Raw genomic sequence first — 26,221 nt, forward strand, 5'->3', positions numbered from 1 at the left:
GCGGAGAGAACCCGATCAGTTAATCGATGGCGTCGAGCACTTACCGTGCGCGCAGCACTCTACCGAGCGCTCGGGAGAGGACAATTCGACGGAGCCGTTAGACACGTCCCCGGCCCGCGACAAGCTCAGAGCCCAGGGCGGGCCTTGGGGGTGACGCTCCCTCCGGTGGGGGAGGCTCGTGGGGGGTCGCGGCTTCTTCCAGAATCGTCTGGGGTGAGCTGGCCCCGGGGATTCCCCTGAGGCCGTAAAGAGGCTCCTGGAGGGGCTGTGCCGCGGGGCGGGAGGCAGGCCTCGCCCCTTCCCACCGGGCCAGCGGCCACGGGGTCCCCGGCTGGAGGACTGCTGGGTGGGGGGCTCGGGGGGAGGGAAGGCCGGGACCCGCGGAAGACGCCGGAGGGGGGCAGGGGGAAAGGGGTCCGGGCCGCTAAACGGACCCTTCACCTCCTGCCTGGGCCCGGGGACCCCCGGGGCTGACCTCACGGGAGGGGGCGGCCGGGCGACGGGCGGGGTCCCGCCGGACCGCCCGGGCCCCGGCGGAGCACGTCGGCGGCTCGCGAGTCTCCACGGAGCAGGGTGCCTGCCGGCCTCGCCTCGCCTCCGCCGGGGACGGGGGGGTCGGCGGGCCTTTCCGCCGCGGAGCGGGGGGCTGCTGAGGCTGGCCGTGAGGACGAACTTTCCGACTAGGGGGGCGGCGGATGTTGCGGTGGGGCGGAGGGCGGTGGAGAAGGGGACTCACCTCGGAAGACGGGTGGGGGGTGGGCGAGGCGTGGAAGGGAGGCAGGGGAATCGACGAGATGGCCGGGGGAAGCCTCTCCCAGTCTTGAGGAGTCTGAGACGCCGGGATGGGAGTGTGTGTGTGGGTGTGTAGACGCGCTTCAAAGATGGGGCCGCTGGCCCTCCCGGAGCTGAAGGGTGACGGAGGGGAGGGGGTTAGTCCGGGGGTCCCAGTGGGGATAGGGGCGGGGGGCTGAGCTAAACGCTCAAGGGGGAACCGGGCTGTCCCGCTCCACCCCGGCCCTCCGCTCTCGGGGCGACGAGGAGGATGGGGGCCGGGGCCGGGGGGGGGGGCTCCTGCTGGTCGGAGGTGGATCCGGGGGACAGAGGAGGCCCCTCCACCTCGGGGAAATCGCCCCGGGAGGGAAGCCACGGTGCCGCTGAGATGACGGGGGCCGGCCTGGGGCCCCGGCCGCCTCCCTCTCTCCCATCCGGTCTCCCCCCCCGAAACCAACCCCCCCGGCCCCGGCCCCCCGGCCCGGGACCTGGCCTTGGCCCCGTCTTTGCTGTGTCACGTGTGTGAAGTGAAATGGCAACTCCGGGCATCTGGCGGGGCCCGGGGGAGCTGTGAACAATAAAGCAAAAATACTTTTGGTGACAGTGGCGCAGAGGTCTTATTTCAAACGGCGCGTCAAACGGCAGGGACCGTCTCTATCTGTTGCCGACTTGTTCATTCCAAGCGCTTAGTCCAGTGCTCTGCACATAGTAAGCGCTCAATAAATACTACTGAATGAATTATTTCCTGACGGCTAGCCCCGCTCTCAAGTCCCCCCCCCCCCACGTACACGCGCTCAATGAGCCTCCGGCTGTCATTATTAATTATTATTAGTAAGTGCTCAGTTGGTGCCAAGCACCGTAATGATAATAACGTTGGTATCCGTTAAGCGCTTACCGCGTGCCGAGCACCGTCCTAAGGTCTGGGGGAGATCCAGGGTCTTCGGGTCGTCCCACGTGAGGCTCACGGTCTTCATCCCATTTTTCCAGATGAGGGAACCGAGGCCCGGAGAAGCGAAGCGACTTCCCCGAGGTCACCCAGCTGACAAGCGGCGGAGCCGGGATTAGAACCCACGACCTCGGACTCCCAAGCCCGGGCCCTTTCCACTGAGCCACGCCGTTTCCGTACTAGGGTAGCTACAGTACGATCAGATCGGGTACAGTTCCCCGTCCCACCTGGGACTCCCAGTCTAAGCCGGGGGGAAACGAAGACCGAATCCCCATTTTACAGTCAAGGAAACCGAGGCCCGGAGAGGTCAACCGGCTCAGTAGGCGCGGGGCGGAGCGGGGATTAGAACCCGGGAACCCCGACTCCCAGGCCTGGGACCTTCCGACCGGGCCACGCTGCTTCCTTCCGCTCGGACGAGCGGGGGGTCTCTCCGGCTAAGGGACGGCCCGGACACAAACGCCCCCCCCCCCCCCCCGAGCTTGCGTGGCTCAGTGGGAAGAGCCCGGGCTTGAGAGTCAGAAGTCGTGGGTTCGAATCCCGGCTCTGCCACTTGTCAGCTGGGTGACTGTGGGCGAGTCACCTCACCTCTCCGTGCCTCAGTGACCTCATCGGTCAAATGGGGATTAAGAAGACTGTGAGCCTCACGCGGGACAACCTTATTACCCCGCATCTACGCCAGCGCTTAGAACGGCGCTCTGCCCATAGTGAGCGCTTAACGGACACCCACATTATTCTCCAGCCTCCGGGGGCTGGCGGGAGGCGCTCTCTAGGCTCGGGCTTCCCGCGGGCCGGTCTGGGAGGGGTGGGGCCGAGGCCGACCCCCGCTCCTTCTTCCCGGGGCAAAAAATGGACCGGTGAGTCAAACCTAGGCCATCCACCCCCTCCCCTTGTGACCAGAGAGGCCCGGGACGGGGGCAGCTGACCCCTCCCCAGCACAGCAGGGATCGGCAGGTCAGCCAAGGGCCTCCCTCGAGAAGCAGCGCGGCCTACCGGAAAGGGTCCGGGCCCGGGAGGCAGAAGTACCGCCCTCCTCATCCCGGCCCCGCCGCTTCGTAATAACGGCGGGATTCGTTAAGCGCTTCCTCCGTGCCAGGCGCTGCGCCGAACGCCGTGGTGGATCCGAGCGCAGCGGGTGAGACGCGGGCCCTGTCCCGGACTCCGTTTTTACAGATGAGATCACTGAGGCACGGAGAATAACGATGTCGGTATCTGCTAGGCGCCTGCTAGGTGCAGAGCGCTGTTCTAGGCGCTGGGGGAGATACGGGGTCATCGGGTCGTCCCACGTGGGGCTCACAATTAGTCCCCATTTTAGAGAGGAGGTGACTGAGGCCCAGAGAAGTGAAGTGACGTGCCCGCAGTCACCCAGCTGCCAAGCGGCAGAGCCGGCATTCGAACCCGTGACCTCGGACTCCCAAGCCCGGGCTCGTCCCACTGAGCCACGCCGCTTCTCAAGCGGCGAAGAGGAGTGAAGTGACCGGCCCAAGGTCGCACGGCAGACAAGCGGCGGCGCCGGGATTGGAACGCACGACCTTCCGGCTCACGGGCCCGCACGCTCTATCCGCTGGGCCGTGCTGCTTCTCTCATCTGCGGGGTGACCTCGGGCAAGTCACTCCGCTTCCCCGCCGCCTCAGTTACCTCGTGTGTAAAACGGGGATGACGACCGTGAGCCCCGTGTGGGACGGGGGCTGTGTCTGACCCGATCATCTTGTCCCTCCCCTGGCGCTCAGTACAGTGCCCGGCACGCAGTCGGCGCTTAACAAAGACCACACGCCACCCCCGCACCTCGGCCCCGGGCGGGAGCTCGCGGGAGACGGCTCGGCCCTCCTCGGGGTGGGCGACGCCCTCTGGGTGGGCCGGACAAGAGTCGGGGGGGATAGTGATTACTGAGCGCCTACTCTGTGCAGAGCGCTGGATTAAGCGCCCGGGAGAGAACGGAATAACGGAGTCCCTCGACACGTTCCCCGCCCACGAGGAGTTTAGAGTCTAGAGGGTCACCCCGGCCGGTAGGACCGGGACCGGTCGATGGAACGATCGACGGTATTGATTGAGCGCTCACTGCGGGCGGAGGCCCGGACTAAGCGCTTACGTCAGGGTCGGTCGACACGTTCCCTGCCCGCGGCCAACTCATAGCCGGGTACAGGTCCGGAGGCCGGGCCGGGGGGGGGGGCGGTGTCACGTGGGGGGCCGAGGGGGCGGGACGGGGTCGGCGCGGCTCAGCTTCCTCTCCCGGCCAGAGCCACCCGGGCGCGTGGGCACCCGGGCGGTATGGGATCCCGGCGGGGGCGGCCGGCGCTGCGGCTCCTGGCGTTCTGCCTGGCCCTGGGGGGCTGCGTGCGTGGGGTCCGGGGGGACGAGGACCCCCGGGAGCCGTCCGCGCTGTCGGCCACGTCGCCGGAGTTGGACGAAGAGGAGACCCACTCGGGCCACATGCCCCGACACCTGCGCTGTGACGCCTGCCGGGCCGTCGCCTTCCAGGTGAGGGGGACCCCGGGGGCGGGGGACCGGCCCACCGGGTCGTCCGACACGCGGGCCCGCCCGAGGGGGGGGGCCCCGCCCCCGCCCGGGGGGCGGCCGAGAGCCGCGCCTCCGCACGCGTCTCCGAGGGCCGGTCGGCCCGTCGGCGACGTTCACCGAGCACCTACTAAGTGCGGAGCACTGTACTAAATGCTCAGGAGAGGCCGGTAGGACAACGGAAAGGACGCATTCCCCGCCCACGGAGAATTCACGGTCTAGCGGAGAGAGCCAAGTGGCGTCCAGCTGGCCCTACCGCTCGTTCGTTCCGCCGCGCGTATCGAGCGCTTACCGTGCGCATCGAGCGCTTACCGTGCGCGAAGCACTGTACTGGGAGCTCGGGGGACTGCAACGGACGAATAAACAGATACGTTCCCCGCCCAAAACGTGCTCACAGTCGGAGACGGACACGAATGGACATAAATAAATCCACACCGCCTCCCCCGGCCCCCAGACGGACCTCCGGGTTCCTGGGGTCGGGGGCTGGGGTGAGGGGATTTGGGGGAGGGGGGAGATCTACCCCGTTTCTTCTCCTCCCGCCCCCGATCCTGCCGCCCCTCCGGCCCCCGGGCACCCGCAGCCCGTGGAGAGGAGCGACGGTTGCGCAGGTGCTTCCTGTGAGCTGGATTTCTGACCGACGGCCTTCTGGCCTCGTCAGCACCTGGGCTAGATTTAGCCCGAAACCACCCCAAACCGGCCTCCTCCCCCTCCGCCCCGGCTGGCAAGGATGGGGCGGGCAGAGCCCGAATTCTGCCCCGGGGGGGGGGCCGGGAGGGAGAAAGAGTGAGTCACCACTGAGTCCCCACTCGTTCGTTCTTCGATTTAAATGTATTTATTGAACGCTTACTGGGCGCAGAGCACTGTACTAAGCGCTCTGGTGCCACAATAAACACATCCCCCGCCCACGACGCTCTTACAGTCCAGTCCTTCCCGAGACGAGGCGGTCGGGGGGCACCGAGGGCATCTAAATTTCCAGCTCGACCAAATGCGGTTCGGATTTTCTTATACTAATGGGCTTCGTTCAACGCTTTACCAGGTGCCGAGCGCTACAGAGAGCACCGGCGGAGATACGACGTGATCAGTTGAGACGTGATCCCCGGCCCTCGTGGGGCTCGCGGTCCAAGGGGGAGGGAGAACGGGGCTCGAATCCCCATTTTACAGATGAGGAAACTGATAGAAAGAGGAGCCAGGTGACTCGCCCAAGGTCGCACAGCAGACAGGCGGCAGCACCGGGACGACCCGCCCGGGAGAAGCAACGTGGCCTAACGGAGGGAGCCCGGGCTCGGCAGTCACGGGACCTGGGTTCTAATCCCGGCTCCTCCACTCGCCTGCCGTGTGACCCCGTGGCGAGTCGCCTCACGTCTCTGGGCCTCGGTTTCCCCGTCTGAAAGAGGGGGATCAAGACCGCGAGCGCCGCGTGGGACGGGGGGGGGCCGTGTCCGATCCGACGGATCTGTATCTGCCGCGGCGCTCGGCACAGCTTCGACGCAGTAAGCGCTTAACGAATACCGTTAAAAAAAGGCACAACTTCCCTGGGCCTCGGTTATTTCATCTGTGAGACGGGGACTGAGACCGCGAGCCCCCATCTGGAGCGGGGAGTGTGTCCAACCTGATTAGTTCGTATCTCCCGCGGCGCCTGGCTCACAGTAAGCGCTTCACACGTATTATGAGTATTATTTTTAATGTATTACGATTATTACTTCTACTACCGTCCCCCCACCCTCAGATGAACGACCACCTTACCCGGGCAGAAGCCAAACGATCCTCCAAGAGACGCGGAGAGGCAGAGCTGAGTGAGTCCGAATACACGGACGTCCTGGAGAGCAGTTGTTCGCAACGCTGGCAACAGTGAGTCTTCCCCAGACTGACCCTAATCGGTCCATCCACCGGCCAATCGACACCGTGTTCCGAGCGCCTTCCGTGCGCGCGGAGCACTGGGCTAAGCACCTGGAGGGTACAGAAGAGCCCTTCGACCCCCGCCCTTAAGAAGCTCACGGTCTACCGTGTGCAGAGCCCCCGGGAGAGGACCCTGGAGTCGGTAGACGTGACCCACGTCTAATCATTCACTCGGTCGTATTTATTGAGCGCTTACTCTGTGCAGAGCACTGAACTGAGCGCTTGGGAGAGGACCACAGAACAGTCGACAGATATACTCCTTGTCCGCAAGGAGCTTAGAGTCTAGAGGAGGAGGCAGACAAAAAGAGAAATAAATAAATGATAGATTTGGACGCGAGTGGTGCGGGGCTGGGACGGGGGGGGGGATGAATAGAGGGAGCAAGTCGGGGGGAGGCCGAAGGGAGCGGGAGAAGAGGATGATAATAATAATAACGTTGGTATTTGTTAAGCGCTTACTATGTGCAGAGCACCGTTCTAAGCGCTGGGGGAGACCCAGGGGAATCAGGTCGTCCCACGCGGGGCTCACAGTCTTAATCCCCATTTTATAGATGAGGGAACTGAGGCCCAGAGAAGTGAAGTGACTCGCCCACAGTCCCACAGCTGACGAGTGGCAGAGCTGGGATTCGAACCCATGACCTCTGACTCCAAAGCCCGGGCTCTTTCCACGGAGCCAGAGGGTTTAGTCAGGGAAGGCTTCTTGGAGGAGACGGGCCTTCGATAAGGCTTTGAAGGGGGGCACGGTCATCGTCGGTCAGATATGCGGGGGAGGGGTGTTCCGATCCCCCAGCGGGGGCTCCTCAGCCCCCACGGCTTGTCCGGATCCGCGGATTCCTTCGACACCGACCCGAACGCGTGTCGTCCCCTCCCAGGTACGGCGTCCAGCAAGTGGACGACGCGAAGCGGCTTACGGGCCCCGGTCTGGACAGCAGGCCGGGTGTCAGCGTCATGGTGTCCGGAGGCCCTTGGCCCGCCAGGTGACCCCGGGCGGGCGCGAGGGGTGGGCAGGACCCCTCTTTCTGGGGAAGGGCGGGGTGGAGGGGGAACCACATTCATTCGAATGTATTTATCGAGCGCTCACGCTGTACTAAGCGTTTGGGAGGGGACGGTAGAACAATATAACATACATTCCCTGCCCAAAACGAGCTTTAGAGGGGGAGACAGACATGCATAGAAATCAGTAGATGACAGATAGGGACATAAGTGCTGTGGGACCGGGAGCGGGGATGAATTGAGGGAGCGAGGCGGGGGACACGACGAGCCCCTTCTCTCTGCCCTCCCTGCCCAGGGTTTTAGGGCCTCCATCCCCCCCCCCCCCGCGCCACAATCCCAGGCACCGCTACAATCCCCCGCCCCGACGCCCGACCGAACCAGGGAGCGGCAGACGGGGGTTTGGGGAGCTGCGGAAGGCAGGGGGCGTATCCGTGCCAGGTGGCGGAGGGCACAATCCACGCCAGGCTTAAAGGCGCCGGAGCCGCAGGTCGCAACGCCGCGGTGCCCCCGCCGGGCGACGGGGGCGGCCGAGCCCAGAGGTGCCAGGGCTAGGACCGGCGGGGCCCGGGAGCGCCCGCCCCCTGGCACGGACGAAGCCCCCGGTCCGGGCAGTCACCCAGTCTTCCCGTCTCCGGGGGCCTGGCGGGGTCCCCGGATCTCGGGAGGACATTCCGTCCCAGGGTCCGGCCCGCCGCCCCGCAGCCGACCGGCCCTCCCCACTGGCACGCGGAGAAGGGAGAGGACCGCGCCACCCGCCCCCTCGACCTTGAGTCGCCGGCCCCCCCATTCATTCGGTGATATTTATTGAGCACTTACGGCGTGTAGAAGACTGTACTCGGCGCTCGGGAGAGCGCCTCGGTTCGCCCCTCCGGGAAATGGGTGTGGAAGGCGGGCCCGGAGTTCACCCCGCGGGTTCTTCCCTCCTCGCAGGCTGTTCAAGATGTGCCAGCAGTACCTGGGCGAGCTGGGCGAGGAGCAGATTTACCGGGAGCACCGGCGCGGGGCGGGGGCCCTGGAGACCCTGCTGTGCCAGGCCCCGGGGGCCGTGTGCGCCACCCCTGACCCGGGCCAAGGGCCTGTCCGTGCCCGCCAACGGGAGTCCCGCCGGGAGCTGTAGCCGGCGCCCGCCAGCCGGGCCCGGGAGCGGCCCGAGCGACCGCCTCCCTTTCCCCGGCCGACACCCCCCGCCCCGTCGTTCATTCTTTCGTTCGTTCGATTCGATCGCATTTATTGAGCCCTTACTGTGTGCAGAGCGCTGTACCGGGCGCTTGGGAGAGTCCAATACGACAATCAACAGACACGTCGTCCCCTGCCCACAACGAGCTTATGGTCTAGAGGGACGAGCTAAGAGCCCCCCGGGCTCCCACCTCTCGCAGATTGGAAACCCCCAAGCGGCTCTCTCCAACCCACGCCCGCAACCCAACCCTGCACCTCCCGGATTCCAGTTCCGTCTCCATCTTTGTCCAGAACCCGGAACTCAGCCCGGGCCGGCCCCCTCATCCCCCCGCTGCGGCCCCCAGGCTGACCGGGCAACCCGACGAACCCCCTCCGTGGTCCTCGCGCGTCTCCCCGGTCCCCCCGGACGCCCCAGGGTGGAGGAAAGCGGGAGATGGCGGGGGCTGACCACAGGGGCTACCTGCTAGACACTCCCACGAGGGGTCCAAAAGCCACCCTTTTGGGGGCAGGCCAACTTTTTGGGATCCTCTCCCCTGGCTTAGTGGGGGGAAAGGGCAGGGGACGGGCCAGCAGCCGCCAGTGGGTGGCCAGTTCTGGGGACAGGTAACAACAGTTAGGGGCCCGGTTCCCGTGACCCCCGACGTCCCGACCTTTGGGGCTCCCCCCTTCCCACCTGCAGGACCCCGAGGCTCAGATCCCAAGATGCCAAGGAAAATAAACGGCATCGTATTTGCACAAACGGAGTAGGTCGTTTCCTCTCCCCTTGGGGTGGTGGGAACGTGCGCGTCGGGGTATCTTTGTCTCGGTCCGAGCGGCTGCGGGTCTGTGCAGTTTGAATCGGGCTGGAGGGTATCGGGCAAAGTCGCTGAGGGCAGGGAACGTGTCTACCTATTCCAGTGTATCGTTACTACTACTAATAATGATGATGGCATTTGTTAAGCGCTATGCGCCGGGCACTATTCCAAGTGCTGGGGTAGATACACTTGTCTGCTGGGTGACCTTGGGCAAGCCACTTAACTTCTCTGGGCCTCAGTTAACTCCATGGGGATGAAGACTGAGTCCCACGTGGGACAACCCGGTTACCTCGTATCTAGCCCGGCGCTTAGAACGGTGGTCGGCACGTAGTAAGCGCCTAACAAATACCATCGTTATCATTTATACGCGATAATCGGGTTGGACACAATCCCTGTCCCACACAAGGCTCACATTCTTCATCCCCATTTTACAGATGAGGGAACTGAGGCACAGAAACGTGAGGCGACTTGTCCTAGGTCACGCAGCAGACAAGGGGCGGAGCGGGGATTAGAACCCGTAGCCTTCTGAACGCCTGGTCGTGCTCTATCTACTAGGCGATGCCGTTTCTCATGTATTATCCTCTCCCAAGGACTTGGTCCAGGGCTCTGCACACAGTGAGCGCTCAATAAATACTACTGGTCGACTGGGGCGAAGATGCAGCCTGGGACAGGGGTCCGGAGTCTCGGACGGGGTCCGGGCCGCCTTGGACTAGCGGGTGGAGAGAAGGGTCCAACTGGGAAGGGGGGCCGGGCCGGGGCAGTGAAGGACCAGGGGTCCAGGGGAGTCCCGGGGGGGGAGAATCTCCCCCGGGTGAGATAAGGAGCAGGGTGTAACGGGATTAATTATACCCCTACGCTGTGCCGAGCGCACTCAGAGCGAGCCCTCATCGATGGATGAGGCTAGCAGAGCCGGGGGAGGATGGATGGCGGCCCCCGAGGATTGAGGGGAGGGGGCGTTTGGGCTCTGGGGTCAGAGGGAGGGAAGCAGATCTTGCAGGCTGAGGTGGAGGGGGCGGGGTTGTCCCGGGGCCCCCCCCCCCCCCCAGGAGAATCCCAGCTGAGAAGAGGAGGCCACGGCGGGTCCGTGGACCCCAGACCCACCGTCCGTCCGGAGGTCCCTCTGCCCAGGGAGAACCGCCAAACCATCCGCCGGCTTGGTGCTTCCCGCCCTGCCAGGGCGACGTCGCCAGGAGAGGCGACCCTACTTCCCGATCCCTATCCCGGGCCCGGGTCGGACGTTCCCCGCTGGACTCCCATCCCCCGGGCGCTGGCGGGGAGGAACGGCGGCAGGTGGACACGTGGGCGTGGGCTGGACTCCCGCTGTCCCTGCCCTTTCCCCTCCGGAAAAAAGCCATCACCGATACGCTGGATCCACATGTGCTCGGGTCCAGAAGTGCCGGGCATCAGACGCGCCGGGCCCGGAAGCGCCGGATCCAGAAGAGCTGGGCCCAGGAGTGTCGGGTCCACACTTACCGGGAGTCCGAAGCGCCGGGTCAGTCGCGCTGGGCCCAGACGGATCCCGAAGCGTCGGGAAGAGTCGGCCGCGCTGGGCCCGGAAGGGCCAGATCCAGAAGTGCCGGTAGTCAGATGTGCTGGGTCTGGAAGGGCAGGATCCAGAAGCGAAGGATCCCGAAGTGCGGGATCAGGGGTGCCGGGCCCGGTCCCGGGCGAGGGCGGGGTTGCCCCTGGCGGAGGCAACCCGGTCTCGGGGGCTAGGGGTGGTCGGCCCGGGCCGGGGGCCCTGACCCCCCGACCCCCCGCCCCCGGGGCCGGCGGCGACGCGGGGCCGGCGCGGGACGTCTCGGAGTTAATACGTTATCTCCGCGCCAGGGGAGCTTTCGCAATCGTGGGTGCGGGTGACCGCGGGTCCGGGGAGTCCTCTGGTTACACATTGACTGCGGAATAACGTGGCCGCCGCTTGGACTAAAGTCCTCCCCGTGGCCATAAAGGGGGTCTCTGGGCCGGCCGGCTCAGAGCCTCGCGGGAGCGCCGCGGCCAGGCCCGGGGCAGCATGAGCCAAGGCGACGCGGGCCACCCGCGGGCCCAGGTAGCCGGGGGGGCGACGGGATCCGGGGCCCGGAGGTCGGGGGAGGCCGACCCGAGGCGACGGGGCCGGAGTCTAGGGTCTGAGCGCGACTCTGCCTCCGGAGAGCCCGGTCCGGCCCGGGGGAGGGGGGACGGCCCGTCTGGGGGGCCTCTATCCCGTTCGCCCCACCGGGACCGGGGCCGGAACGCGGGGGAGGGCAGAGGGCAGGGGGTCGGCTGGTCCTAACTCCCGGCCCTTGACCTCGGTGCGGGAGGGGAAGCTGAGTCGGGGATGGAGGTTTGGGGGCGTCTCCCGGGCCGGGGCCGGCTAGGGGTCAAGCCCGGTTCTCTCTCCCACAGAACGGAACCCTCTCGTCCTCCCCCGCCGCCAGCCCGGGCGAGCCCCGTCTGAGACCTCGGGGAGACAGCAAGGTGAGAGGCCGTCGGGCTCCCCTTTCCTTCTCTTCTCTGCCCCTCTCTTTCCCTGCGCTAGACCCTGAGCTCGCTGTGGGCGGGGAAGGTGTCCCTTCATTGCCTTCCGCGCTCTCCCGAGCGGTCGGAACGGTGCTCCGCACACAGGAAGGCTCCGCCGCTCGACAGCCGTGTGACCTGGGGCGGGTCGCTCAGCTTCCCTCCGCCTCAGTTCCCTCATCTGGAAAATGGGGATTGAAGACTGTGAGCCCCACGTGGGACAACCTGATTACCTCGTATCTTCCTCAGCGCTCAGTTCAGTGCTCGGCACATAGTGAGCCCCTTAACAAATACACTCATTATAATTATTATTTCATAAGTACGACTGAATGACTCTGCTCCTCCCTCATCCCCTAGTCCTTCCATTCTTCCTCCTCCTTTTCCTCTCAGCCCCCGACTTCCCTCGCTCCCGGCATCCAGCAGTGATCACAACTCTTGTTATTCTCCACTTTGGGGTGGGGTGAAGCCCATTTGGATCTAGGAATGCCTGACTCGTTCCCCCCAACCTCTCTCTGCAGAGGGGAGGGGTCTCCCAGGGATGTCTGAGGTCGGGAGACCCCCCCCCCCCCCCCCGACCTGGGCTGGGAGACGGGCTGTTCTGTGCAGAGGCAGGAAGAGGGATGATGATAATAATAACGATGTTGGTACTGAGCGCTTGGAATGTACGATTAGGCAACAGATAGAGACAATCCCCGCCCGAAGACGGGCTCGACCGTAGTTTCCCGAGTGCTCGATACAGCGCTCCGCACACCGAAAGCGCTCGATAAATACGGCTGAATGAATTAGAGCTTAACTAGCGTTAAGTTTGGTGCGGGGAAGCGCCCTGGCCCTGCTGTTTTCCACACGGCATTTCCCGTTCCGGGTCTCGGGATCTCCCAGATAAGAGGACTCTTTGGCCCCGGGAGATTAAATTCCCACGAGGGCTTCCGGGTGAGCCGGGGTCGGACCGATCCGCGACCCGCGGTTCAAACGGTCAGTCGGTACGTATTGAGCGCGTAACGTGCGGGACGCTGTATTTAGCGCTTGGGAGAGTCCAATATAACAGAGTTGATAGACATGTTCCCTGCCCAGATCCAGTCTGGACAGGGACCGTGTCCAACCCGATTTGCTTGTATCCACCCCAGTGCTCACTACAGTGCCTGGCACATAGTAAGCGCTTAACAAATCCCAACATTAGTATTATTATTAATAAATGCTATTGAATTAATTAACTGATGAACAACAAACAGACACATTCCTGCCCACGATAAGCTCAGGTGCCCAGGCTGTGGTAGAAATGAGAAAATCCGATCAGGACACAGGCCCTGTCCCTTTGGGCTCACAGGCTAAGGAGGATCCTAGAATCCTAGCCTCATTTTAAGAGGAGGAAATATTAATGGTAATGATGATAGTACTTTTTAAGCGCTTACTATGTGTCTTCGAGCACTGTTCTAAGCCTGGGGTAGACACAAGGTAATCAGGTTGGACACGGTCCCTGGCCCCCATGGGGCTCGGTCTTACCCGCCGTTTTACCGATGAGGGAACTGCCCCAGAGAAGTGAAGTGACTCGCCCGAGGTCCCACAGCAGACGTGTGGCGGAGCCAGGTTTAGAACCCAGGTCCCTCCTGACTACGTTGGAGGCCCCGAGAGGTTAAATGACCGGGGCGGGGTCACCCGGCGGGCCAGCGGCATCGGAGTCCGGGTCGGGGCCTCCGGCCTCGTGCTCCTTCCACGCTGTCGGAAAAATGGGATAACGGGAAGGGGAGCGGTCGCTTCCCCCATCCCCGACCCAGGTCACCGGTCAATAAATCCCCAGCGCCGAAGCCCAATCAAGGCCGTGAGCTCGTCGGCGGGGGGGGGGGGGATGTGTTTGATGTTCTATGGTACTCTCCCAAGCGCTTAGTACAGTGCTTTGCGCACAGTAAGAACTCAATAAATATGATTCTTAATAATAATAAAGCAGCGTGGTTCAGCGGAAAGAGCCCAGGCTCCGGAGTCAGAGGACGTGAGTTCTAATCCACTCGTCTGCCGCGTGACCTAGGGCGAGCCACTTCACTCCCTCGTGCCTCGGTCGCCTCACCCTGCACAGACGGGGATTTGAGGCCGCGGGCCCCACGTGGGACCGCCCGATCGGCTTGCATCTCCCCCGGCGCTTAGAACGGTGCTCGGCCCGAAGTAAGGGCTCGCCGCATCCCCTAACGATCATTATACCGCGCCCGCCAGGCGGAAGCGGAGGTGCCGGGGCCGAGGGCCGTCCCGCCCGCCGTGCCCGAGTATGACATGCTGTACAAGATCGAGGACGTGCCACCCTGGTACCTCTGCACCCTACTGGGGTTCCAGGTGATTCGGGGGGCCCGGGGGGGCGAGCTCACTCCAACCCGAGTCCGGCCTCCGTCCCGGCCTCGGAGAGGGGGCGGGAGGAGTTCCCCTCACCCCTCCAGCAGACTTGGGCCCGGGGCCTTGCCGGCGCAGGCCGGGGGTGAGGGAGAGCAGGCTGAGGGAGGTGGGGCCGGCGGAAGAAAGACAGGAGGCTGCGGGAGGTGGAAGAGGGGGAGCAGGCTGCGGGATGTGGGGCGGGTGAGGAAGGGAGAGCAGGCTGTGGGGGGTGGGATAGGAGGGAGAGGGAAAGCAGGCTGCGGGGAAGGGGTAGGTAGGGGAGGGAAAGCAGGCTGTGGGAGACGGGATAGGCGGGAGAGGGAAGGCGGGACGCGGGAGGTGGAGGGGGGAGAGCGGGCCGCGGAGGAGGGAGAGCGGGCCGCGGGAGGTGGCATGGGTGGGATAGGCGGAAGAGGGAAAGCAGGCCGCGGGAGGTGGGGCAGGTGGGAGAGGGAAGGCGGGATGCAGGAGGGGGAGGAGGGAGAGCGGGCCGCGGGAGGTGGGGGAGGCAAAGCAGGCGAGAGGCGGGGCAGACGGGGGAAGGAGAGCGGGCCGCGGGCGGCGGAGGAGGGGGCGCGGGCCTGACGGGCCCACCGGCCCCGGGGGGCAGCACTACCTCACCTGTTTCAGCGGCACCATCGCGGTGCCCTTCCTCCTGGCCGAGGCCCTGTGCGTGGGGAAGGACCAGGCCGTGATCGGCCAGCTCATCGGCACCATCTTCACCTGCGTGGGCATCACCACCCTCGTCCAGACCACCTTCGGCATCCGGTCAGGCCCCGCCCGCCCCCCGGCCCCTCTCGCCCCGGACCGTCCCCCCCCCCCGCTCCTCCCCTCCCTCCGCCTCCGGCCCCCAGCAGAGAAGTTCCCTCTCCCGGCTTGGGGTCCTTCCGGTCCCTCCATCGGGGACGTTAGCGACTCCCTACTGCGGGCAGAGCACTGTGCTCAACACTCGGGGAAGCAGACCGAGGCAGCGGGGCTCCGTGGCGAGAGCCCGGGCTCGGGGGTCCGAGGTCGTGGGTTCCGATCCCGCCTCCGCCCCTCGTCGGCCGGGCGGCGCCGGGCCGGTCGCTTCACATCTCGGGGCCTCCGCGACCTCATCTGGAAAATGGGGATGAAGACCGGGAGCCCCACGGGGGACGGCCCGATGAGCTCGTCTCTACCCGGCGTTTAGAACGGCGCTCGGCCCGTAGCGAGCGCTTAACGGATACCCGGATTACGATCGTTATTATGAAGCGGCGGGGCTTGGCTTAGCGGACGGAGCCCGGGCCTAGGAATCGGAAGGTTCTAATCCCCGCTCTGCCACTTGTCGGCCGTGTGAGCTGGGGCGAGTCGCTTCGCTTCCCTGGGCCTCAGTTCCCTCATCTGGAAAATGGGGATGAAGACTGGGAGCCTCACGTGGGACAACCCGACGGCTCCGTATTCAAGAGTATTTATTGAGCGCTCACTATGTGCAGAGCACTGTACCGAGCGCTCGGAACGAACGAGTCGGCAACGGACAGAGACGGTCCCTGCCGTTTGACGGGCTTACGGTCTGATCGGGGGAGACGGACGGACGAGAACGACGGCGGTAAATACAATCTGTGTCTCCCCCAGCGCTTAGAACAGTGCTCTGCACAGAGTAAGCGCTTAACGGCTACCGACATCATTATTCTTCCCTGGGCCTCGATTCCCTCATCTGGAAAATGGGGATTAAGCGCGCGCGCCCCACGCGGGACAGGGATTGTGTCCGACCCAATTTGCTCGGATCCACCCCGGCGCCTAGTACGGTGCCCGGCACCTGGTAAGCGCTCGACCGATTCTCTCATTATTATCGTCACGATGAGCTCGCAGCCCGGAGGAGGTCTCCTCAGCCGCCCTGGGAATTGTTCTAGGAGAGCCGGCCCTGGGGTCCACCCTCGATCCCTCCCGCCGTCCCGGGGGGGGGGGGGGTCGAATACGGCGCCGGGCGCCCCTCCCCGGCATCTCACCGCGAGTTGATGTCTCTCGTTGGTGCTGCAGGCTGCCCCTCTTTCAGGCCAGCGCCTTCGCCTTCTTGGTGCCAGCCAAAGCCATCCTGGCCCTGGATAAGTGGAAGTGCCCTCCGGAAGGTAATAACGATCACTACCGTCATATCTGCTAAACGTTCACCCCGTGCCCAGCACCGTGCTAAGCGCCGGGGCGCCCCGGCTTTCTATCCTCGGCCACGTCGTTTCACTTCCCTGCGCCTCGGTGACCTCATCCGTCAAATGGGGACCAAGACTGGAAGCCCCGCGTGGGAGGCAGCGTAGCTCAGTGGAAAGAGCCCGGGCTTCGGAGTCAGAGGTCGTGGGTTCGACTCCCGGCTCTGCCGCTTGTCAGCTGTGTGACTGTGGGCGAGTCACTTCGCTTCTCTGTGCCCCGGGGACCTCATCCGTAAAATGGGGATGAACTGTGAGCCTCACGTGGGACCACCTGATTACCCCGTATCTCCCCCAGCGCTCAGGACGGTGCTCGGCACGTAGTGAGCGCTTAACGGATACCAACAGGGACAGAGTCCAACCCGACTTGCTTGTGATAATAAGGAAGGTGCATTTGAAGCGCTTACTACGTTCCAAGCACCGTTCTGAGCACCGGGGAAGACAGGAGTAATCAGGCCGTCCCACGGGGGGCTCCCGGTCTTCATCCCCATTTTCCAGACGGGGTCACCGAGCCCCAGAGAAGTGAAGTGACTCGCCCCGGGTCACACGGCAGACAGGTGGCGGAGGCGGGATTAGAACCCACGACCTCCGACTCCCAAACCCGGGCTCTTTCCACTAAGCCACGATCCACCCCGGCGCTTCATACGGTGCCTGGCACATAGTAGGCGCTCAACAGATGATAATTACTCTGATGATTAGAGGGGGAAAGAGGGGGGCTGAGGGAGGGGGGTCCCCCTCGGGGGTCAGACCTTCTCTCCCTCTGCCCCCCGTCTCCCGACGCCCCCCCCCCCCCCGTCTCTTTCCTCGGCTCAGAGGAGATCTACGGGAACTGGACCCTGCCGCTCAACACTTCGCACATCTGGCACCCGCGGATAACCGAGGTGAGCCGGCCCCGCCCCCCGCCCGCCGCTCTGGGGTGACAATTAACGCTGGTATTTGTTAAGCGCTTACTATGTGCCAAACACTGTTCTAAGCGCTGGAGGGGGGGATACCAGGTGATCAGGTTGTCTTAACTGGGGTTTAATCCCCATTTTCCGGATGATGGCCCAGAGAAGTGAAGCGACTCGCCCAGAGTCACGCAGCTGACAGGCGGCGGAGGCAGGATTAGAACCCGTGACCTCCGACTCCTAAGCCCGGGCTCTTGCCACTGAGCCACGCTGCTTCTCCTGAAACCCTCCTACCCCAGAGCGGGGCTTCCCGCCCTCCCACTCCCTCGCGCCCCCCGGCCCCCCCGCCCTAAATTCATCCATTCAATCGTATTTATCGGGCGCTCACTGTGCGCGGAGCACTGGGCTAAGCGCTTGGGAGAGGACAAGGCGCTGCTCGAGAAGGAGCGTGGCTTAGTGGAAAGAGCCCGGGCTCGGGAGTCGGAGGTCGTGGGTCCTAATCCCGCCTCCGCCACTTGTCTGCCGTGCGACCTCGGACAAGTCGCTCCTCTGGGCCTCGGTTCCCTCCTCTGTAAAATGGGGATGAAGACGGTAGCCCCACGTGGGACGACCTGATTCCCCCGTATCTATCCCAGCGCTCGGAACGGTGCTTGGCGCGGAGGAAGCGCTTAACAAATCCCGTCATCAGGACAGCGATAAACAGACACATTCTCTGCCCGCAACAAGCTTACGGTATTTGTTAAAGCGCTTACTACGTGCCAGGCCCTGTTCCGGGACGTCAGGTGACTTGCCCGAGGTCACACAGCAGACGAGAGACGGAGGCGGGATTGGAATTCGGTCCCCCGAACTCCGCGTCCCTCCCCGCTAAATCCCGCCCTCCAAAGCCGCCCCCCTGGACTGCTCATCAGGGTCCTCGAGTTAGGCGGGAATCGATCCAAGTGCAGCGCCCGGCACGCAGCGAGCGCTCAATAAATACGACCGAATGAGCGAATGAGCCCGGGTTTGGGAGTCGGAAGGTCCTGGGTTCTAATCCCGACCCTCGCGCTCGTCCGCCGCGTGACTCCGGGCAAATCGCTTCACTTCTCTGCGTCTCCCCTCCCTCGCCTGTAAAAGGGGCGAGCCCCGTGCGGGACGCGGACTACGTCCGACCCGATTTACCTGTGCCCACCCCAGCGCCTGGTACGGTGCCCGGCACGTAGTGAACGCTTCAGAAATACGACAGTTATTGTTACCATTAATAGTAATATAATCTTACCTTTGGGAGCGGGGCGGGCCTGCTTGGACAAGCAAGCAGCGTGGCTCCGTGGAAAGAGCATGGACTCGGGAGTCAGAGGACACGGGTTTGAATGCCGGCCCTGCCACTTGGCAGCCGTGGGACCCTGGGCAAGTCACTTCGCTTCTCTGGCCCTCATCTGGCAAATGGGGATGGAGACCGTGAGCCTCACGTGGGACCACCTGATGACCCCGTACCCGCCCCAGCGCTTAGAACAGTGCACCGCACATAGTAAGCGCTTCACAAATCCCGACGTTATCATCGGAGCCAGGGGGATCCCGATCGGGGTAGCGTTCCAGCGATCGGTCCCCGTCCGGGGGAGGCCCGGGTCCCCGTCGCTCCGGGTCGGGGAGACCCTGACCTTCCCGGCCGGGACACAGCTCTCCCCCCATCTCTCTCTCGTCCCCCGCCGACCCCTCCGGCCCCCAGATCCAAGGCGCGATCATCGTGTCCAGCCTGGTGGAGGTGGCGATCGGGCTGACCGGCCTCCCGGGGGCCCTGCTCAGCTACATCGGGCCCCTGACCGTCACCCCCACCGTCTCCCTCATCGGACTGTCCGTCTTCCAAGCCGCCGGAGACCGGGCCGGCTCCCACTGGGGGATCTCAGTGCTGTGAGGAAGGGAGGAGGCGGGCGGGTGGTCTCCGGGGCCCCTTCCCCTAGGCCCCGGGGCCACCCCACCCCCACCCCCCGGGTGTCCTTCCCCGGGGGCCACGGCCTCGCCCTCGTCCCCTGGAGCTGGGTGGCTTTGGGCCAGTCACTTCACTTCTCTGGGCCTCAGTGGCCTCATCTGTCAAAGGGGGATGAAGACCGGGAGCCCCACGGGGGACCCCCCGATCACCTTGTATCCCCTCCCAGGGCTCAGAACGGTGCTTGGCGCACAGTAAGCGTTTAACAAACACCATCGTCATTATCATTCCAGTGCCCGGTACCCAGTAAGCACTTAACAAATACCATAATAATAATAATAATAATAACGATCTCCTCTCCCGGCTCCTTCCTCAGGCCCCTCCCCAGATCCACAGTCCCGCCTTCCCAAGGCCCCCCGGGTCCCGTATTACGCCCTAATTATGGTATTCGTCAAGCACTTACTACGTGCCAGGCACTCCGCTGAGCGCCGGGGTGGATCCGAGTAAACGGGGTTGGACGCGGTCCCCGTCCCACCTGGGGCTCCGAGTCTCGACGACCGTTTTACGGACGAGGCAACCGAGGCACAGTGAAGTGACTTGCCCGTGGTCGCACAGCGGTGGCCGAGCGGGGATCCGGGGAGGGGGGAGGGCCCGGGGGAGGCCAGCGGGGAGGGCGCCTTCCCCGGACCCCTCTCCAGGGTCCCCCCCCCCCCCAGCCCCCGCGCCCCCGGGCCCGGCCCACCTTCGGGCCCGGCGGCGTCATCCGGCTCTGGCCCTCGGGCAGGTCCATCGCGCTGATCGTCCTGTTCTCCCAGTATCTCCGCAACGTCCCCTTCCTGCTGCCCGGCTACCGCCGGGGCCGGGGCTGCACCATCCTCAGGATCCAGATCTTCAAAATGTTTCCCGTGAGAGCGGGGCGCCGGGGGCCGGGGGTCGCGGCGGCCGTCCGGGGGGGGTGGGCCGCCCCCCTCCGCGACGCCCCACCCCTCCTCCGGCCCCCAGATCGTCCTGGCCATCATGGTGGTGTGGCTCCTCTGCTACGTCCTGACCCTGACCGACGCGCTGCCCCCCGACCCCGCCGCCTACGGCTTCAAGGCCCGGACGGACGCCCGGGGGGAGATCACGGCCATCGCCCCCTGGTTCCGATTCCCCTACCCCTGTGAGTCCTTCGGCCTCCCCGCCGGGGAGGGGGTGGGGGGCGGGAGAGCAGCATCCTTCGACCTCGCTGTCTCCCGGCTACCGCTTGACTAATAACCGGAGTATCTGGTAAGCGCCCACTCTGGGCCAGGTACAGGTTACGCGTGCTGGGGCGGACGCCAACCAGTCGGGTTGGACGCGGTCCCCGTCCCACGCGGGGCTCACGGCCTCAATCCCCCTTTCGCGCGCGAGGGTCACCGAGGCCCCGAGGAGCGGGGCGACCCGCCCCGGGCCGCACAGCGGACGGGTGACGGAGCAGGGATCGGAACCCACGACCTTCGGACTCCCGGGCCCGTGGCCCGTCCGCCAGGCCACGCTCCTTCTCACGGGATCTAAATACCGACGACCCAGTCGGCCTAGTGGGAAGAGCACGGGGGGGGGGGGGCGGGGGTGTCGGAGGACCCGGGTCCCGATCCCAACTCCGCCGCTTACCCGGCGCGTGACCGTGGTCGAGTCGCTTCACGTCTCCGGGCCTCGGTTCCCCACCGGGCCGGGGCAGACAGGTTGGGGCGACGCTCTGCCTCGTCGGGGGGGCCCGCGTCTTCCCCCGGCGGCCCTGACCCGCCGTCCGTCCGCCCCGCGCTCCCAGGCCAGTGGGGCCTGCCCACGGTGACCGCCGCGGCCGCGCTGGGCATGTTTAGCGCCACCCTGGCGGGCATCATCGAGTCCATCGGCGACTACTACGCCTGCGCCCGGCTGGCGGGGGCCCCGCCCCCACCTGTCCACGCCATCAACAGGTGAGGGATGCCCCCCCCCCCCGGTGCCCCGCCTCTCCCCGACCCTCGGCCGGGGGCGGGAAAGCCGGGGGAGGGTCCCTCCTCCTTCCCGGACCCCCCGGCCTCGTGTCCTCATATTAGAAGCGGCGTGGCGGAGCGGATAGAGCCCGGGCCCGGCGGTCGCGGGGTCACGGGGTCTAAGCCCGGCTCCGCCACTGGCCCGCTGGCCGGCCCGGGGCAGGTCACTTGGCTTCTCCGGGCCTCGGTTCCCTCAGCCGTAAACCGGGGATCGAGACGGGGAGCCCCGCGTGCGACGGGGACCGCATCCGCCCCGGCGTTCAGTACGGGGCCCGGCCCGTAGTACGCGCTGAACGAACCGCACGGTCCCGAGGCCCGGGGAGCGGGGGAGGCCCCCGGCCCCGCCGGTCCCGTCCGGCGCCCCCGGGCCGTCCCTGACTCGGCCCCGGGCTCCAGGGGCATCTTCACGGAGGGCGTCTGCTGCGTCATCGCTGGGCTCCTCGGCACGGGGAACGGATCCACTTCCTCCAGCCCCAACATCGGCGTCCTGGGCATCACCAAGGTACCGACGGCCCCCGGCCCGCCCCGGAACGGTCTGCGGGGGGAAGACGCGGGAGATGGACGGTTTAGAGAAGGACTCCGGGGCTGGGACTCGGGAGGCCCAAGCGCCGGCGACCCCGGGCGAGCCGCGGAACCCCTCGGGGCCACCCCGTCCTCGTCTGTAAAATGGGGAGGATTACGACCCCGCCCCGGCCTCGTGGGCATCTTGGGGGGGGGGGGTGAAAGGCAATCGCGAGGGTCTCCCAATGCGGGGCGTGGGGGCGGACGTTACGGAGCTCCGGTGACCCCCCCCCGCTTCAGATCCTCCTCATCGCCTCCCGTCCCCCAAGACGGGCTCGAGGGGAGGAGGCCACCCCGCTACCTTCCCGGGCCCCGACCCGGCCCCACTCCGGAGCTCAGAAAGGGGTCGGTGAGGACAAGCCCCCGGGGGGCTCCCGCCCCGGGCACCTCCCCCAGGCCGCCCCGACCTCTCGCCGTAGGTGGGGAGCAGGAGGGTGGTGCAGTACGGAGCCTGCATCATGCTGGTGCTGGGGACCGTGGGCAAGTTCACGGCTCTGTTCGCCTCTCTTCCCGACCCCATTCTGGGGGGGATGTTCTGCACCCTCTTTGGTGAGTCTCCGCCCCCCAACCCCGCCGCCCCCCACCGGCCTTCGGACCGTCCGGGGAGCCTCTTGCCCTGCTCCCTTCGTCCTTCCAACCCCGCGGCCCTTAGATCCACACCCGTGATCGATCCGTACCATACTCGGGCAGAGATCCCGCTCCCCTCTCCCGGACAAGCCCGCGAGGAGCTTGCGGTCTAGAGGGAGAGACGGACGTTAGACCCAACGACACGGATGCCGTGGGGCCGGGGGGGGGGGGGATGAATAAAGGCGGCAAGTCGGGGCGACGCAGAAGGGAGCGGGAGAAGAGGAAAGGGGGGCTTGGTCAGGGAAGGCCTCCCGGAGGAGATGGGCCATCGATAAGGCCCGGAAGCAGGGGCAGATCTATCGTCCGCTGGATAGGAGGGGGGAGGGCGTTCCGGCCAGAGACGGGACGTGGCGAGGAGCGGGCAGCGAGACCGACCTTCCGCGAGCCTCATCCCGCCCGCCGGGCCCACCCGGGATCTCCAGAGGGGCTCCGGGGGCGGGGGTCTCCCGCAGCCCCCTCCCCGCCCCCCGGCTGAGTCCCCGTGGGCCGCTCCCGTAGGGATGATCACGGCCGTGGGCCTGTCCAACCTGCAGTTCGTGGACATGAACTCCTCCCGCAACCTCTTCATCCTCGGCTTCTCTATGTTCTTCGGGCTGACGCTGCCCAACTACCTGGACGCCAACCCCACCGCCATCCGCACAGGTGCCCGGCCCCCGCCGCCCCCCAACCGCCCCTTCCATCCCTTACCGCCCCCCCGGGGGGGGGATCAGGCCGTCCGGCGGGGGGGGTCGTCCCTGGGAAATGGGGCGGATCGGGGTGGGGGGGAAAGGCTCCCATCCTGGCCCGGGGCGGGGGGGGATATAGGGGGTGGGAGGAGACGGTAGGCCCACCCGCACGGCTCCGGGGGTCGGCTCCTGCCCCTCGTATTGATCGGGCACCTACCCTGTGCCCAGAACACCGTACTGAGCGTTTGGGAGAATCTAATAGAGAAGGGAGACATAGATTCCTGCAAAGCACCGTAGTAATCACTTGAGAGAGTCCAGTGCGACAGAGTAGGTAAACACAATCCTTTCCCTTTCCGACTAGGAGGGGAGAGTTAATCGTATCTGAGTGCTCACCGCGGGCAGAACGCTGTACTAAGCACGCGGGCGAGTACAGCACGATAACAGACCCCGTTCCCTGCCCGCAACCAACTTCCGGTCTTCTCTCCGGGTCGGCAGGAGTGCCCGAGGTGGACCAGATCCTCACGGTGCTGCTGACCACGGAGATGTTTGTGGGCGGCTGCCTGGCCTTCGCCCTGGACAACACGGTGCCCGGTGAGCAGCGGCCGGCTCCCCCGTCATCCGCCCCGGGGGTCGGAGGGAGCGGCGAGGGACCCCGGAAGTCGGGCGCGGGGAGGGAACCCCCTCTCCTCCAACACCGGCTTTGCGGTCCACCGGACCCCCATCCCCCAGAGCCACCGGACGGATGCCAACGGGGCCGGGGGCGGATAGCGGGGGGCCGGGTTCGGGTCTCCCGCCGCTCCGGCCGCCTCGCCCGACACCCCGGGAGGTTCCTGCAGCACGGTCGCCTGGATAGAGCACGGGGCTGGGAGTCAGAAGGTCCTGGGTTTTAATCCCGGCCCCGCCACCTGTCTACCGGGCGACCTCGGGCAAGTCATGTCGCTTCTCTGGGCCTCGCTTCCCTCGTCTGTAAAATGGGATTAAGACCGTGAGCCCCATGTGGGTCAGGGACTGTGTCCAACTTAATTACCTTATCTAACTTAGAAGAGTGCTTGGAGCACAGTAAGGGCTTAAGTAGCCTAATAATATTTCTCTCCGTGCCTCAGTTACCTCGTCTGTAAAATAGGAATTGAGACCGTGAGCCCCACCTGGGACTTGAACCGTGGCCAACCTCATTACCCCGTGTCCATCCCAGGGCTCAGAACGGTGCCCGGCCCGCAGTCCGCGCTCGACAGATACCGTGTAGAAATAAAGGAGCGACGTCAGGATGGAAACCCAAGGCCCTCGCTCCCCGGCCCGGGCTCCGTCCGTTGAGCCGCCCGGCTCCTCCCGCCACTCCCCTCTTGCCGGGCGGACGTCCTCCCCCGACGGCAGGGTGGACTGGCTCTCCCCCGGTCCCTGCTGAAGTCCCGGGGTCCCCCCCTCAGGTACCCAAGAGGAACGGGGCCTGGTGCGGTGGAAGGCAGGAGCCCACGCCACCAGCGAGACGTCCGCCAGCCTCAAGAGCTACGACTTTCCAGTCGGGATGGCTGCCGTCAAGAGGGCGTCCTGCTTGAAGTACCTTCCCGTCAGCCCCACCTTCAAGGGTTTCTCTTCCCGGGCGAGGGAACGGCCCCAGCCGGCCGCCGACGGGCCCGACCGCTCGGCCGCCTGCACCAAGGTCTGACGGGGGGATCCCGGGAAAACCGAGGGAGCCGTCTCCCCCTCCGCCCGGGAGCGCCGGACTTTCCGCTCCAGCTCTTAGAGGAGGAGGATCGGCGCCCGCCGGACGGGGAGTGGGACGGGCGGGATTCGGGAATCCCGGCCCCCTCCCGCAAGGGACTCGGGATTCGCGATTCCCGGTTGGAAGCCCCGGAACTAAAAGACAAAAAAAAACCGGTAGTCACGTGGCCACGTCTGTGTTGCATCTGAGACAGAGGCGCTCCCCGGCTCCTCCGGGAATCGGGCGGGTGAGGATAGGCGTGAGGCGACAGCGGCGACGAGGCCGGCGACAAGTCGTCGAGGTTACGCTCCAGCAAGGGCCGACAGACGCTAAAATAAATCACAGGTAGCAGGAGGGGGGACGAGGGGGTAGAGTTAGGCCTTATTTGACCGGGTCCCTAAAGAGGGTTAATGACGGCGACCGGAAGGTGGGCGAACCTGAGCGCCTAAGACATCACAGAGGCACCAGTCCGGCACTTGGGAATATAAAATGAGGAGATTACCAACTCCGCGGCTAAGACCACGTGGAGATGTAATCTCCGGAGGCCTCTGAAGATGGGGGGAGTGGTGGTCTGCTGGAGGGGGTTTATTTCTATTAGTGTCCCCCTCTCCCCCTCTAGACCGTAAGCTCGTCCTGGGCGGGGAATGTGTCCGTCTATTGTTCCACAGTACTCTCCCAAGCGCTTAGTACAGTGCACTCAATAAATACGACCGAATGGCCGAAGGGGAAAGGGGTTTCGGGAGCGGGAAGGGCGTGAGGACGGAGTGGGTGACGAGAGAAAAGGGCCTCCGTCTTGTCTCGCCGCCGACCCCTTCCCCACGTCCCTCCCTCACCGCTCTCTCCCCCTTCGAAGCCCTCCTAAAAATCACGCCTCTGCCAGGCGGCCTTCCCTGACTAAGCCCTCATTTCCCCACGCCATCCTCCCTCCTCTCGCTGTTTGTCTCTGCATTTGAGACTGTAATTTTTTTTTTTAAGCACTTTTCAACCCCATCCACAGCATCCCCTAGCCGCGATTTATTTCTAACGTCCGTCTCCCCTCGGTCTGTAAACTCCCGGTGGGCAGGGATCTTCCGGCTATTGTACTGTACTCTCCCGAAACACTTAGTACAGCGCTCTGTACGCTATAAATGCTCAATAAATACCACCGATTGAAGGGGACAGGTCGTCTTGAGAGGGCAGAGTGGAGGGGTGTGTATTCGCGTGTGTGGAGCGGAAGAGGAGCAAGGTTAAGCAGGGTGTGAGGAGAGAGCTGACAGGGAGGAGTTTGAGAACGCCATTTTAGCAAAAATCACCCGGGCAGGGAGGTGAACTCCGGTCGGAGAGAGGAGGGGCCCGAGGCGGAGAGCCCGACGCGGAGCCGGCGCCGATATTCCTCACCCGGCAGCGGCCCGGAGGAACTGGGGCGGGGTGGGGGGGACGCCGCCCTCTTCCACCCGAAGTTAATGCCGTCGCCAGCGCGCGACGTGGTTAGGAGGGGTCATCGGGAAAGGTCGCCTCCTCCAGCGCAAGCCCCGGGAGACCCACCTGGGCACCTGGAGTAGCACCAGCCGTTCCTTAAGCGGTTCCGCCGTGCAGAGCGCTGGACTGAGCACTGGGAAAGAATACACAGTTGGGGGTTAGAGGCGGTCCCTGTTCCCAGAGGGGCGAGGAGAGCAGGGGCCACTCCTGCCGGCCCGTGGAGCCTCGGGCTCACCCCGCACCCCCGCCGGGGCGCAGCGGGGAGGGCCGCGGGGCCTCCGGAGGCCCAGCTCCGGCTCGGGGGCCGTGGGGGCGGCACGGAGGAGCTCGACGGAAAGGAAG

The 26,221-nt window shown here is 65.3% G+C and overlaps 2 protein-coding genes and 1 long non-coding RNA gene across 12 annotated transcripts; 2 read left to right on the top strand and 1 right to left on the bottom strand.

Moving 5' to 3' along the window:
- On the bottom strand, nt 1-10,640 carry LOC120638089. The gene is made up of 5 exons (XR_005659570.1): nt 10,558-10,640; nt 7,931-8,078; nt 5,972-6,175; nt 737-905; nt 1-236 (listed from the first exon to the last, which is right to left on the bottom strand). It is a non-coding gene; the product is annotated as an uncharacterized LOC120638089 (long non-coding RNA).
- On the top strand, nt 3,946-8,361 carry MZB1 (marginal zone B and B1 cell specific protein). Its single transcript, XM_029053462.1, has 4 exons — nt 3,946-4,192; nt 5,955-6,076; nt 6,994-7,098; nt 8,045-8,361. Exons 1-4 carry the CDS (start codon nt 3,983-3,985, stop codon nt 8,229-8,231), a joined length of 624 nt encoding a protein of 207 aa, XP_028909295.1. The 5' UTR covers nt 3,946-3,982; the 3' UTR covers nt 8,232-8,361.
- Nucleotides 10,429-25,044, top strand: SLC23A1 (solute carrier family 23 member 1). 10 transcript variants are annotated; one of them, XM_029053450.2, is made up of 15 exons: nt 10,429-10,663; nt 11,470-11,541; nt 13,783-13,899; nt 14,546-14,703; nt 15,934-16,022; nt 16,905-16,972; nt 18,681-18,862; nt 19,663-19,783; nt 19,881-20,037; nt 20,665-20,812; nt 21,266-21,371; nt 21,850-21,979; nt 22,591-22,699; nt 23,218-23,313; nt 23,826-24,140. In XM_029053450.2, the coding sequence occupies exons 1-15, from the start codon at nt 10,460-10,462 to the stop codon at nt 24,031-24,033; spliced, it is 1,965 nt and encodes a 654-aa protein (XP_028909283.1). In that variant the 5' UTR covers nt 10,429-10,459; the 3' UTR covers nt 24,034-24,140. The 10 variants fall into 10 exon arrangements, with proteins under 10 accessions (XP_028909283.1, XP_028909285.1, XP_028909279.1 ...); XM_029053446.2 differs by lacking the exon at nt 23,826-24,140 and adding an exon at nt 24,147-25,044 and having other exon boundaries at nt 10,432-10,663; XM_029053455.2 differs by having other exon boundaries at nt 10,432-10,663; nt 22,556-22,699; nt 23,826-23,937.
- Nucleotides 25,045-26,221: the final 1,177 nt, after the last annotated feature.

Source organism: Ornithorhynchus anatinus, chromosome X2 (genome assembly GCF_004115215.2).
Source record: "Ornithorhynchus anatinus isolate Pmale09 chromosome X2, mOrnAna1.pri.v4, whole genome shotgun sequence".
Lineage (NCBI taxonomy): Eukaryota > Metazoa > Chordata > Mammalia > Monotremata > Ornithorhynchidae > Ornithorhynchus > Ornithorhynchus anatinus.

What these genes read in the sequence shown, in the direction of transcription:
- MZB1 (XM_029053462.1), top strand. Translation starts at nt 3,983, where the DNA reads ATGGGATCCCGGCGGGGGCGGCCGGCGCTGCGGCTCCTGGCGTTCTGC. An exon ending in TGTTCGCAACGCTGGCAACA is followed by an intron (nt 6,077 to 6,993) that starts GTGAGTCTTCCC and finishes GTCCCCTCCCAG; the next exon opens with GTACGGCGTCCAGCAAGTGG. An exon ending in GGAGGCCCTTGGCCCGCCAG is followed by an intron (nt 7,099 to 8,044) that starts GTGACCCCGGGC and finishes CCCTCCTCGCAG; the next exon opens with GCTGTTCAAGATGTGCCAGC.
- SLC23A1 (XM_029053446.2), top strand. Translation starts at nt 10,460, where the DNA reads ATGTGCTCGGGTCCAGAAGTGCCGGGCATCAGACGCGCCGGGCCCGGA. An exon ending in GGCACCCGCGGATAACCGAG is followed by an intron (nt 16,973 to 18,680) that starts GTGAGCCGGCCC and finishes TCCGGCCCCCAG; the next exon opens with ATCCAAGGCGCGATCATCGT. An exon ending in CACTGGGGGATCTCAGTGCT is followed by an intron (nt 18,863 to 19,662) that starts GTGAGGAAGGGA and finishes GCCCTCGGGCAG; the next exon opens with GTCCATCGCGCTGATCGTCC.